The sequence below is a fragment of the Narcine bancroftii genome, chromosome 4, assembly GCF_036971445.1.
Source record: "Narcine bancroftii isolate sNarBan1 chromosome 4, sNarBan1.hap1, whole genome shotgun sequence".
NCBI lineage: Eukaryota > Metazoa > Chordata > Chondrichthyes > Torpediniformes > Narcinidae > Narcine > Narcine bancroftii.
The window spans coordinates 63,334,619-63,349,791 of NC_091472.1; the positions used below are offsets into that span (position 1 = coordinate 63,334,619).

A 15,173-nucleotide genomic window follows, 5' to 3' on the forward strand; every position below is an offset into this window, starting at 1 on the left:
TTCCTTTTGAAAATAACCTCACTCGAGAGAAACTGTAAGCATCTTTATTTATGCCAAGATGGTGCCAAACTGAACCTCCCCATACAATGTAACACCGTATATATGACGTTGCGTGCACATGCACGTTCCCATAACACTCTCCCCTCTCCAAAAAAAATGTTTTGTGCTTTCTGGTAATTAAGTATAAAGTTAAATTTAACTATGTTACTATTATAGAGAATTTAAGCACAACTTCCACTGATCACAGTAACTATAGATTCAGCGCAACTTATCTTAAAATGTATTAACTGGAAACATAAAAAATCTTTAAGTCACTGCCCACAGTCTTTGAGATGTTCTGAATAAAGTCTTTAAGTCACTGAACATGGTCTTTTAAATGTACTGAAGGATGTCCTTCTTTCTTGGATCTTCTCAGGGATGAAGAACACTGAAACAGAGTACAACTTTTCTGGAGGCTTGTTTCTTTTTTTTAATTTAAGGCTTGTTAAGGAGGTTTATTTGCCAAAGAATCACTGTCCTTACCTCGATTACCTCGATCTTCTATCAATCCTTCTCATCTGAGTGGTGTATTTTGAATGGTTATCTCCATCTTGCATTCTTGAAACTCTCCTTCCTCCATCGAGTCTTGCTTAGATTCCCTGTCATCCAAGTTTTTCAAACATTTCCCATTAACCATTTCCTCCTGTTCTTGCCATTTCTGCCTTCCCATTATCTACATACCTTATCTTATTCCTCTCACTGCCATTTCCTTTGCTCATGTTCCCTCTATTTTTACTTATCTTTATCCTTCCCTTTCATGTTTTCCCATTTCTTTGCTCATTTCCTTGAAGATTTTAAAGTTCATCTCATCTGCCTTAAGTGCCCTGAAGACATTAAATTCTTTGAGTTTCTTCATTTCTACAAATTTATCACCTGCATTTCTTTTCTTCATTAAGTGAAGCAATGTGACGACAAAATGCACCTAGCTATTTAACACTGGGGACAGCATTATAATCAATGGAGTAGCCTGTAGTACACAATAGATCACAAAGCTCTTTATCTTCCTCCTTAAGGCACTTTAATGTTGTCATCCTCTCTTTCTTCTCCTTCAATAGGATCTCTAAACGTGTCTGCAAATCTTTTTCAATCTGCAGCATTGTGCAATCTTCTTCTGGCAGAAATGCATCCAAACCGAATTCCTGACACTCTGCATGGAGGTCTTTAGGGCACACAGCAATGCTCTTTTTCAGTCACTTCCTTACTTCCTCTGCAATCATCACATCCAAAAGGTCTTTAATATGCCTTTTAACAACTTTTGTTCTTTGCAGTCTTTCTTGATCTTCTGAAATTCCAATCTCTTCCCAGATATTCCGAAGATGGGAAAGTGCTGCATTGAAACAGGTAACTACTTGCTGGCTAATGTATCAATTTTCTCCGCCTGGCAGCGTTCTGCCACGGCTGTCCCGGTCCGGCTGCCCAGCACCTCTGTGGGCATCCTGTTCCCGACTGTCCTGCCCCTCGCTGGCCATCCTGTCCCTGTTGTCCCAGCACCTCGCTGAGAGGCTTGCCCCAGTCCTGGCTGTTCAGCCCCTTGGTGGATGTCCTGTCCCCAGCTGTTCAGCCCTTTTCTTGGCATCTGGCCGTACAGCTGTCCAGTCACTCTCTTGGGGTCTGGCTCCCATGGACCCTATCCCGGATGCATGGCCCCTCAATTGGCATCTGACTCCTTTTCTCTCACACCTTCTCCCTCCTTTTCTCTCTTTTCTCACTATTTTGTTGTCTTCCTCTTGTTTCTTCCTTTTCCCCTGCTGCCAAGCACGTGTTTGCAGCTCAACGTCATTCCTGTCATCATTTTCTTTCACTAAATTTTCATCTCCAACGTCCTTTTTACCTCAAATCTTGTAGATCCTGTCGTCCGGTGTGGAATTTTTCATCCTTATTGCCATTGTAATGCATTTTCCCGTTAAAAATAACCTCACTCGAGAAAAACTGTAAGCATCTTTATTCACACCAAGATGGTTCCAAACTGAACCTCCCCATACAATGTAACTCTGTGTACCATATTTTCACTCATATAACACAGACAGGCATGAAACATGCAGAAAATCATAAACTGAGTAAAAATATTTTCGTATAACGGATATACCGCATGGGTGTAGTATTCTAAATTCCGACTGACAAAATCAATTTGCATTTAAATGGGACATAAGACAAAACATATACCGGTTATCTGCCACAGTTAATCTCCCACAATTAACACACAATTAATTTCCCTCAGATTTGTCAATTGCCCATTATATAGATGATATCCTGCTACCACACATTAACAAGCTTTGGAGAGGAATCAATTAAATAGATCAAAGGCAGGCTTCAGAGTTAAGCAGGATTTTAATTCTAATGTTCTCTCAAATCAGAGGCACTTGATATGCTAATCTCCTCCCTCAGGGATGGGTCTGGGAAATTAACATTGATGAGGCGCAGTGCCCTCGCCAGAATGTCCTGTTTATAGGAATACCATGGCATTCAGTACAAAGAGATATTCCCAAGATCAAACTTTCCTATGCCCGCTATAAATTGTGCACACTCTTTCATTGCCGCTATTACATTCTCATGCTGAGTCTAACAATCCCATGCTTGCTATAAATTGCTGGCGCATCTTTCCCATGGCCACTATAAATTGTACGTGTTCTTTCAATGCCACTATTATATACCCATGCTCGCTACAAATTCCCACGCTCGCTATAAATTGCCGGGGCATCTTTCCCACTATGAATTGTGCACGTTCTTTCAACATGTAAAAATATTCTCGTATGGCATGCACATGTATATAATGCAAGGAGGGGAGGTGCCTGGTTTGTAAAACAAGCATATAACACATGCATTATATGCATAAAAATATGGTATATCACATCACGCTTGCATATGGATGCCCATAACAGATTGCAGAGGTTCTGTATGACATTGGAAACCTTGGCAAACTACTACAGATATTTATAAGAAAGTGTGCTTGACCAACTGCATCTCAGCCTGGTATGGAGGCACTAATATCTATGAATGGAAAGCCCTGCAAAAGATTCTGGACACAGCCCAGTACATCACAGGAAAAATTCGCCCCTCCATAGAGAAAATCTACATGGAATGCTGCCGTCAAACAGCAGCAATTATATCAGCAGCAATCATCAAGGATCCACACCACCCAGGATATGCTCTGTCCTCACTGCTGCCATCAGGAAAGAGTTATAGGTACCACAAGACTCATCACACCATGCTTAGGAACAGTACCCCTCCACCATCAAACTCTTGATCAACAAACTCAATCAGAGGCTAATTTAAAGACTCTTACTTTGCACATTATTTATGACTAAATTATTTTTTCTGTATTGCTCACTTTGTTTACATTTCTCTTTTTTGTATACATTTTCTTGAGTCCAGTTTGCACTACTGATAAGTAGAAATTCTGCCTGGCCTGCAGGTAAAAGAATCTCAGGGTTCCATGTGATGTACTCTGACAATAAATCTGAACTTTGAACCAAAGAACACCATTTATGTTCCTAGACAAAGATTTACAATCTGACGGCTTAATGTTTGCAGAATAGGAACAACTTCATGCATCTTTAGCCTTAGAACTCTTTCCCACCACAACTCCTCCTCAGTTGGCACTTAACTGCATGAGAATTGGCATTAAAATCAGTTAAAATTTGTGCGATTGAGCATTAAACGCTGCAACATGGTTATTGTATAGTTTGTTTCATTTCAGTAGATTTTTGGCTTGTATGACCAAAATTGAATATTAATTAGATATTGTGAGGACTACTTATAATAGGAAACAATTCTTCTTTCTTCCCACCACTCTTAACCTATACATACAATGGATTATACCGGAGGCAATCCAAGACAAAGGGTATTTATCCTTTATTTATAGATGCAGCAAAATCATACTTCATGAAGGCCCATCTCATCTTGAAGATCAGATGAATTTGAAATAGGGTGTTCATCTTCAAAACAAAATATTCCTCCAAAAAAAACCTCAAGATCTGCCCAATCTCAAAATTTGACAAGTGGTTGAAAAAGGTTACAATTGACACAGCAGAGTTGAAACCATATCAGGAATGATTTCCAGCCCAAAATACTAACTCTGAACGAGTCAATTAAATGAAAAAAAAATTGATTTTTCATAATGATGACAATCACAAAGCGCACAGTCACCTTTAATTTGAATTTCTCATTCTAAAAATGCCTGAACCTTATCCAAACACACAAGTACTGAATGTTCCAAGTGATGTACAAAATTCATGAACAAGGTTTTGACTTGCCAAACAGATTATTTCCCCACCCTGATCTTGCTTTGATTTTGTTTATTTGATTTGTACTCTGGTCAACAGGTATAAAATTATATTACCATCTCAAATCTGAAAAGATCAGAATCAATCAACTCCAATCCAGTGCATTTGAACCATCAGGCAAAATAGTGAACTGTAAAGATAAGACTATCAAAGATCATTTAGCAGTGCCAGATTAGATCAATCATCCCATTAAAAGTCTGCTGCCAAGAGAAATGTATAATTAATAACTGAACTAATTTAAGATTCTGAAGATTTCAGAGATAAAACATCTAAGTTAAGCTCTCACACAAGATTTTCCAATATAATGGTCCTTGAATAACAGAAATTATGCCAGACAAAAATTAATCACAAAAACCTGAATTTCAAGAGATTCTTGTTAATAGAAAACCAATTCAATGTCAATGGTCCAATATTATTTAATTCTTTATCAAGCAACAAGTACTTACTTTCAATTGTTGCTGGGTTGTGTTCTGTTTGTCAGGCCGTAAGTATTCCAGCACCAGTGGAATAAGATCTCGACAGCAAAAATTGTAAGTCCCCAAGGCTTTGAATAAAACAAGCTGGGCTTTACTTCGCACCTGCAAATATATGCACAATTTTAAAAGAAAATTGTTTTTTTCCCCCAAACATTAAATAGAAACACAATAATGTAAATGTGGTACCAATACAATTTAAGCAAGACAAGCTAGCTTTTGTTCGCTCTTATACATTCAACTCTTCTGCAGTAAATAACATACCAAATGACTTCCTGAACATTTCTTATGAGTAAATGTTAACTTTCAGCATCAAGTGTGCAAGCATTTGTAAAGTTACAACAATCCACATCATCTATCCTTGATATTAAATGACATCACTATCAAAATGCTAAATCAAATCAGTCATTTATTCCAGTTTTAAAAGAGGTTAAGTAGAGTGCAACAGGTGAAACACCACTTGAAACCCCAAAGTTCCACTATTTACATGCATAGCCAGTAGTATAAGAAAATTCAGTCCACTAACCCAGATTATAACAGTTCCAACTCTCAAGAAGGTCAACTTCAAATAAAGCAATCCACTTGATTAGCAGCCATCTGCAACTCTGAATATTCACTCTTTCCACCACTGGCACACCTTGGCTGCAGTGTGTGCAGTTTACAAAATGCACCACAGTCAAACACCTTGGCTATTCTGTCAGTTCCTCACACTCAATTCTTCTTCATTAAGGAGGACAATAGCAACAGCTGCAAGTGAGGAGATGATGTGTTTAGTGGACTCCGAGGAACTAGGTGCTCTCCACTACCGAGCTATTAATAAGTAGTAAAGGGTGGTCATCTCTGGTTGTCCTGAAGTCCACAATCATCTTTTTTTTGTCTTGTCCACATTATTTAAAGTCATGAGACTCAGGTTGCTATTCTCACACCACTTTATGAGTTTCCAACACAGGAGACGTTAGACATTTGCTTACCTTCATTGGAGGAGTGGAGTGAGAGTGTCAGGATAACCTGTGTGACAGTGAGCCAATGAGAAGGTCAGAGGAGTTTAGCTCGATGGTATTTGGAGAGTTAAGAATGTAATGTTGTGTCTAGTAAACTAAAAAAAATTGACTTCAAGGTGTGCTGAAAGAATGTATCCTTTATTTGTTTGTAAGGTGTGGTAAATCAGTGTTGTTACAGTGGTGACCCATGGACAGTGATGAGGATAAACCCCTTACAGGAGCAGTTGGGGAGGTCAAACTGAAAATTCCCCCCCCCCCCACATTTTATTAATAATGCACCAGCATGGTTTATGATCCTCGAAGCATGTTTCTCTGCCTCAGTGTGATGAGTCAAAAGACGAAGTATGGTTTACTTGTGGAGCATCTTCAAGAGCAGATTACCTGTGAAGCAGAGGATGATAATCTCCCAAACGATGTGCTTAAGGCAGCTAATGTGTGGCATACTCAGCCATCGAGGGAGACTCGTATTGCCCAATTTCTAGCTAATGACAACCTAGGCGATAGGCAACCATCACAGATGTTGAGGAAGTGACACAGGCCTGCTGCAACAGATCCTGTTGATGATTATGTTTTTGGCAACAGAGGTTCCTTTGATGTTTACCTCGTGGTGTTCAAGAGCATTTTGTGACCCAAATTGAAGCTGTCCAAATATCAAATAGAACTTGTTAAAATTGCATTGGCAGAGGCCAAAAAATATGTATAGCTGTTGTATGGAAGTCTGATTCACATCAAGGTATGGCACATTGGAACGCAGAGATACATAGTTGTATTTCCCTGGAGAAGATTACCTACAACTTAAGAAATAAGTATAACATATTTTTACAAATTTGGCAACCATATTTATTAAATTATGGTGTAAATCCTTAGATAAATTCTTCCCAACCCTTGAGACCAGCATTTGGTATTCATTGCTGCAAACGTGGCAAATCCATTTTGGGCGCAGATTTTTTGTCACATTTTTCTTTTTTGATGGATTTGAAAAATCTTGTATGCCAGTGAGCTACATCTGTCATCACTCCAATGTTGTCAGCTGCCTGATGAGCCTTCAACCTGGCTCCTGCCCTTTCCAAGCCCTGCTCAAGTGTTTCCCTCACCTAGTATCGCCACACAGACATTAAACATATAGAGATGAGGTCCTCCAGGATAGTCTTAAAATTACAAAATCAGAATTCAACCACATGCAAGAGTTGGGCATAGTCCGCAGATTACTGTTGCATATGGTTCCAAAAAAATCTCCTGAGCATTGGTGGCCACGTGGTGTTTATCATGCCCTGAACAATTCTACTATGCCTGACCAATATAGCATCTCCAATTTATAAAACCTTTCAGCAAACCTCCATGGCAAAAATGTATTTGCGAAAATAGATCTAGATCGTGCTCACTATCAGATTCCAGTTGAACCTTCTGATGTCGCGAAGACGGCAGTAATCACCCCTTTCAGCATGTTTGAGTTTCAGAAAATGCCATTCGGTCTATGGAATGCAACACAGACATTCCAGTGGTTTATGGACCACGTACTTGCCAGCCTTGATTTTTGTTTGCAAGTGTGGATGAAGAACAGCACAAGTGCAACCTTATCTCATTGTTTCAGAGGCTTGATGAGTTTGATATTGTGATCAATCCTAGTAAATGTTTTTTTGTCACAGCTGATCTTATATTTTTAGGACATAGAATTATGCAACATGGATTTTGCCTAATGAATCAAAAATGTGAGAAATTCGAGAATTTCTTACACCCATTACGTTTGGCCTGTTGCAATGTTTTTAAATCTATGATGAATTTTTATTGCCAATTCCTGTCAAATGCTACAGCATCTCTTACTAAAAGGATCTGATAAGTCTATGACCAAAAGACCATTAACTTTGGGAGATGATGCCGTGCATGCTTTCAATGATGTGAAGACTGCGCTTGCGAATACCACGATGATTGTACATCAAATGCCAAATACCTTGCTCTTTCTTACCACAGGTGCATCTGTCAGAACTGTGGGAGCAGTGTTAGAACGAGTCCATGGGCAATTGGAACCTCTGGTGCTTTTTTTCAGTCAAGCTGTCACTGGTTCAGGCAGGCAAAGTATAGTACATTTGGTCGAGAATTCTTGGCCATCTATCTTGCAGTGAAACATTTCCACTTTTTATTGGAAGGTCATCTTTTCCTCATTTATACAGACCGCCAGCCTCTTATGCATACTGCGAGTACAAACACACATTTCTATTCGCCCAGAGAGATTCAGCACTTGGACTACTTCCTACAATTTTCATCGGACAAACGGCACATCCGAGGAAAAGCAAATGCCGTGCCGACACCCTGTCTAGATGTGACATGGATACCTTACATACAACTACTGCCATCGAATTTACGCCATGGCTCATGCAAAGCACACCTATCCCAATTTTATCTGGTATTGCTGGATTAACGCTGGATTCCATCTTCAAGATGTGACCCTGGATGAATCAAGTGAAAAGCTAATCTGTGATTTTTCCACAGGAAGGCCTTGGCCCTTTGTGTCAGTGGCTATAAAGCAGGAGATTTTTGAGTCCCTTTTTCAGAATTGATCGCATCCCGTTAGAAGAGCATCAATCAAACCAGTTATGGAAAGTTTTACCTGGCCTCATGTTAAATGGGATGTTGGATAATGGGCAAGGACCTGCTTGCCGCGTCACGCTCTAAAGTCTCCAGACACATGATTTTTGTTGTTCTGGATTCTCATTTCCAGCACATGTTCCTAGATTTGGTAGGCTCACCTCTGCTATCTCAGGGATATACTTATTTGCTCATGTGTGAAGGCTGGATTACCAGGTGGCAGGATGTCATTCCTATCACTGACATCTCTGAGGAGGGAGTCGCTAGGATTTTCGTGGATCAATGGATTCCATATTTCAGTGTTCCGGTCACTATAACAACAGATCAAGGGTCTCGCTGATCTTCTGCGCACTACCCATATTCGCTTACCATCTGCAGGCCAACAGCCTCGTTGAGCGTTTCTGTCGACAATTGAAGGCACCATTAACAACAGGTGGTGATGCATCTACATGGAATGAACGTTTGCCAATGGTTCTCCTTGGAGTGAGTACTCCTGTTAAGGACGATCTTGGATGTTCAGTGGCAGAACTAGTAATACAGCACTACTTTAATCTTGCCTGGTGGAAGGAGTCACATGATGGAGTAGTGGCAGGTAGGAGAATACCAGCCTCCAATCTCCAGAAAAGGAGGAAAAAAGTGAAGAAAAAGCAAAGCCCCAGACACACAAATCACAACAAATAAAAAATAAAGGTGTGGAGAGAATGGCACGCAAGAAAGAAAAGCCAAAAACAACGGGAAGAAAAGAAGAAAGAAAGACGCCGGAAGAGAAAGGTGAAGGCCTAACCTGCACGAAAAAGCAGAGACCAGCCGTGGGAAGAGGAGCCCACTCCCCGAGGTTAGTGGAGACCCCGCAGGGTCATGACCCACCGACTGCACGACTGCAAAAATGGCTCACAGAGCCAAATAGGAGTGCGCAACTGCACAAAACAAGGAGAACACCGACGGGAGGGGGGACCAGCTGTGGAGTGAAACTCCACAGCACGAACAGCTAAGAGAGACCCGAAAGCATGGCTCCCAGCTGGAAGATAAAGAAAGCCACGGGAACGGGAGGATGAGAAAGAAAAAAGGAAACGAGAGACACAACAGATAACTGTCACATTTGTGGCCCGAAATGTGAAGTTAATAAAACATTAAACACAAGTTTTATCAGGTAAACTTCTCAGTGGCTTTATTTTCCCGTTTCCTTTGTTCTCCTGCTTGTGTTCTTATCTCTCTCTCATACCACGTGACTTCTGGTACATCTCATACATATTCATTATCATGACAATAACCAGCCAAGAAGAAGAGGACCAACATCAAGAAACCATCGAAAAAAAAACCAAAAAAAACTGAGACAAGCAGCGCAACAAGAAAGTCAGAAGAGACACAGATACAAGGAAGAGAAATAGAAGACACAAACTCAAGAGCAGACACAGAAGAAGAAGAAGAAGAAGAAGAAGAAGAAGAAGAAGAAGAAGAAGATGACCAAGCTCTGCACAGAGGAATAGGCGGTAAAGTGAATAGACAGTACATAGAAAATTTTTTTTTCAAGAACAAATGAAAGGATTAAAAGAATGGCTGACTCGAGAATTTAATGAAATTAAAAGAAAAATTAAAAGTACAGAAGAAAAAGTGAGTAGAATAGAGCTGGTCATAACAAAGGTAGGGAAAATATTAGAAAATGTGGAAGAACGTGTAACGGCGGTAGAAATGGAAGTGAACGACTTAAAAAGAAAATTGGAAGAAAGTGACAAAAAAATTAAAGAAACACAGGAGTTGTTAGCTCATAAGATGAATATAATGGAAAACTATAGTAGCCAAAACAATATAAAGATAGTGGGCCTAAAGGAAGAAGAAGAAGGCAAAGATATGAAAGAATTTATAAAAGAATGGATCCAGGGAATGCCAGAAATGCAGGAAGGAATGGAAATAGAAAGGGCACACAGAACATTAGCCCCAAAACCACAGTCACAACAAAAGCCAAGATCCGTTTTAGTAAAATTCCTGAAATACACTACAAGAGAAAATACATTGGAGAAGGAAATAAATAAAATTAGAGAAGTCAAAAAACCACTGGAATACAAAGGTCAAAAATTTTTTTTCTACCCAGAAATAAGTTTTGAACTCCTAAAGAAGAGGAGGGAGTTTAACGCAACAAAATCGATCCTATGGAAGAAAGGCTACAAATTTATGTTAAGATATCTAGCGGAGCTTAAAATAGTTATCCCGGGGCAGCAAAACAGACTGTTCTCGGATCTGGAGAAAGCACGAGAATTTGCAGAACGCTTGCAAGACAGAAAGAGAGATGAAGAGATGTAATAAGAACAAAGAACGATGACAAACTACATATAAAGAAGTAAAAATAATGTATAAGTAAGAACTAAAGGAGGGAAGTAAGGGAGAAGGGGGGGGGGGGAAATAAATAAATAAGAAAAAGATAAAGAGAAGAAAAGAGGGGGAGCTTTGTTGTAATGTGAAGATAAAAGTCTTTTCTGGAGGGGGTTGGGTGGGAGAGAATAACAGTCACTGCAAAATCAGTTGACACTTGCGAACTGGTTCGCAGTCAGAATGGAGAGGGGAGTTGTGGTTGCCCGGCAAGGGACAAGGGGCAACTCAGAGAGGGGGGGGGGACACTTGGGGTTAAGGGAATTTTAGATGTGGGAATGGTTGAAATATTTTTTGTTTTAGAAGTGTTGTCATACAGTGTGTTCAAAAAAAGAAAACTGAGAAATGGAAATGGGGAAAAGGGGAAAGGTGGTGGTGAGGAAGCGGAAATGAGATGTAAACAGAGTGTGAGATGGCCATGTTGAACTATATGACTATAAATATTAACAGAATACATAACCAAATCAAAAGGAAGAGGCTATTAAATTTACTGAAAAAAGAAAAAATAGATATAGCATTTGTGCAGGAAACGCATCTAACTGAAGTGGAACAGAAGAAATTAAGGAGAGACTGGGTAGGGCACGTAACGGCAGCATCATATAATTCAAAAGCCAGAGGTGTAGCTATATTAATCAATAAAAATGTACCAATCAAAATAGAAGAGGAAATAATAGATCCAGCAGGGAGATACATAATGTTAAAATGTCAGATATATTCAGAACTCTGGAATTTGGTCAATATATATGCACCGAAAGAAGAGGATCAAAAGTTTATGCAAGATATTTTTTTGAAGATTGTAGATACGCAGGGGAATATATTGATAGGAGGGGACTTTAACCTTAATTTGGATTCAAAGATCGATAAAACAGGACAAAAGACTAGCAGAAAGAAAAAAGTAGCCAAATTTATGGTTAAATCAACACAGGAAATGCAACTTTTGGATATACGGAGGAGACAACACCTAAAGGAGAAGGAATACTCATATTATTCTAGTAGACATAAAACATACTCAATGATTGACCTGTTCCTGTTGTCAGCCCATATACAAGGGAGAGTTAGAAAAACGGAATATAAAGTTAGATTGTTATCTGATCACTCACCCCTGTTATTAGCAATAGAGCTGGAGGACATCCTACCAAGAACATATAGATGGAGATTAAACTCCATGCTACTTAAAAGACAGGAATTTAGAGAATTTATTGAGCGCCAAATTAAAATGTACTTTGAAATAAATACAGAATCAGTGAAAGACAAATTTATATTATGGGATGCAATGAAAGCCTTCATCAGAGGGCAGATCAAAAGGAAATGTAACTAGTTATGTAACTAAGATGAAGAAGGACTACAATCGGGAAATAGAACAGCTGGAAAGGGAAATAGTAAGTACAGAAAAAGAACTAGCAACAAGGGAAGATACAACAAAAATAAGAGAATTGGCAGACAAAAAAATAAAATACGAAACACTACAAACGTATAAGGTGGAGAAGAACATAATGAAAATAAAACAGAAGTATTACGACCTAGGAGAAAAAACGCACAAAATACTGGCTTGGCAGCTTAAAACAGAACAAGCTAAAAGAACGACATTGGCATCAAGGAAAAAGGACAAACAAATTACAAATAACCCAACAGAGATCAATGAAAATTTTAAGAAATTCTACGAGCAATTATACCGAACTGATAACGGAGGGAAAGAAGACAAAAGAGATGAGTTTCTAGCTAAAATTGAACTACCAAAATTTCAAGAAGAGGAGCAAAACAAATTGATAAAACCATTTGAAACAGAGGAAATACAAGATATATTAAAAAAGCTACCGAACAATAAAACACCTGGGGAGGACGGACTCCCAATAGAATTCTATAAAACATTTAAAGAGTTATTATTTCCTCCTCTCCTGGAAGTAATGAACCAGATTGAAGAAACACAAAACATGCCAGATTCATGCAAAACAGCAATAATTAAAGTAATACCAAAGACGGGGAAAGATCCACTAACACCAGCATCGTATAGACCAATATCTCTACTTAACTCAGATTATAAGATAATAGCAAAACTATTAGCAAACAGATTGGCCGATTGTGTAGCAAAAATAGTAAAACTTGATCAAACTGGATTTATTAAGAAAAGACGAACAACGGACAATATCTGTAAGTTCATTAACTTAATCCATGCAGTACAAGGAAACAAGACGCCAACAGTAGCTGTTGCCTTAGACGCAGAGAAAGCCTTTGACAGAGTAGAATGGAATTATTTATTCAAAGTATTACAGAGGTTCAACCTACCAGAGAAATATATTAATTGGATTAAAGCATTATATAAGGGACCATTGGCAAAGGTGACAGTAAATGGATATATATCGAACCAATTTAAATTAAGCAGGTCAACTAGGCAGGGATGTCCACTATCTCTCTCACCGTTTGCTTTAGCAATAGAACCATTGGCAGAACTGATAAGAACAGAAAATAAAATAAAAGGGATAAAAATAAAAGAGAAGGAATATAAAATCAGTCTATTTGCAGATGATATCATAGTATACTTAATAGAACCAGAATTATCAATAAAAGAATTACATAAGAAATTGAAGGAATATGGAGAAATATCGGGGTAAAAGATCAACACAAATAAAAGTGAAGCGATGCCAATGAATAATGCGGATTTCACAAAGTTTAAGAAAGAATCACCATTTAAATGGCAAACACAAGCAATCCGATACCTAGGTATTAGACTAGATAATAATCTAGGCCATCTATACAAATTAAATGATCAGCCATTAACGAAGAAATTACAAGATGATTTAGAACATTGAAAAGATTTACCACTAACACTGATAGGAAGGGTAAATTGCATTAAAATGAATATCTTCCCAAGGATACAATACCTATTTCAATCGTTACCAATTCCCTTAACAGAGAAATTCTTCAGTAAGCTAAAGAAAATAATAAGAAAATTCTTATGGAAAAGGGGGGAAACTGAGGATAGCGCTAGATAAATTAACAGAATGGTACAAACAAGGGGGTTTGCAGCTACCAAACTTTAAGAATTATTATAGAGCAGCACAATTAAGATACCTATCAGATTTTTATCAAACAAGGGAAAAACCAGATTGGACCAGGATAGAGCTAGATAAAATAGGGGAAAATGTACCAGAACATATACTTTATAAGTGGGATGAAAAACTGGTACAATATAGAAGTTCACCAGTACTCCACCATTTACTCAACATTTGGAAGAAGATTCACGTAGAAAGGAAAAAAACAAATTACCAACTACCAAAATTTTATTGACGCAAAATCAACTAATCCCTTTCACAATAGATAACCTTTCCTTTAGAGAATGGGAGAAAAAAGGGATCAAAAGAATAGAAAATTGTTTTTTGGGAAATAATTTATTATCTTTTGAACAAATGAAGTACAAATATGGTATAACTCACGGTACAATGTTTTCATACCACCAACTGAAAACCTACTTAAAGGACAAATTGGGAAGCAGACTGAGGTTACCAGAAGGAAGGAGCTTTGAATATGTGATTACAGACACAATGATAATTAAAAGATTTATAACAAACGTGTACATCAAGCTGCAAGAGAAAGAAAATGACGAAATAAGCTGTAAGCCCAAACAAAAGTGGGAACAAAATCTAAACATAAAGATAAAAAATGAAATATGGGAAAAGCTATGCTCTGGAACAATGAGAAATACAATAAACACAAGGTTACGCATGATACAATATAATTGATTACACAGGCTATATATCACGCCCCAAAAGTTAAATAAATGGGACCCAACAGTATCAGATAGATGTTTTTGCTGTAAGAAGGAAACGGGAACAACTGTACATGCAATTTGGGCATGTGAGAAAGTGGAAAAGTTCTGGGAAGATCTAAATCAGGTATTAAATAAAATCACAAAAAGCAACATACCAAAAAATCCAGAGATCTTTCTTCTAAGTAATATAAGAAGTAAAGAATTAGGCTTCAAATTGGATGAAGTGCAAAAAAGATTTATTATGATACCCTTAGCTGTAGCAAAAAAAATGTATAATGTCAACCTGGAAATCAGAAGAGACCCTGAGAGTACAGCAATGGTACATAGAAATGAATAAATGTATTCCATTGGAAAAAATAACATATAATTTAAAAAATAAAGTGACATTATTCAAACAAATTTGGGAACCGTACATGGAACAAAACAGAGAGGGCCTACCGCAGACGTCCACCCCCTAAAATGATAGAATGAGAAGACAAAATGCACTGACAGTGTGTAAAAGTAGATGACACAATTTTCTTGTTTATTTTCATTGTGTGATGACATTGTTTAATGGGTTTATTGTATTGTATATGTTGAATGTTTAATGGGTTTGGAGGGGAGTGGGAAGGAGGGAGGGGAGAAAATGACACTGTGTATATTCAAGAGGGAAATGTTTGTGTGT

General features: G+C 38.2%; 1 protein-coding gene across 5 annotated transcripts in view; it reads right to left on the minus strand.

Annotated features, from left to right (window-relative positions):
• The window catches only part of LOC138760627 (proteasome activator complex subunit 4-like), a 190,373-nt gene that overhangs the window by 77,424 nt on the left and 97,776 nt on the right, over nucleotides 1–15,173 (minus strand). For all 5 annotated transcript variants that reach the window (XR_011355761.1, XM_069931418.1, XM_069931416.1 and 2 more), the window contains one exon: nucleotides 4,769–4,900. Coding sequence is in view for 4 of the 5 variants with exons in the window: in XM_069931418.1 (XP_069787519.1) it covers nucleotides 4,769–4,900 (132 nt within the window). In the remaining variant the exon portion in view is untranslated. The remainder of the gene's footprint in view (nucleotides 1–4,768; nucleotides 4,901–15,173) is intronic.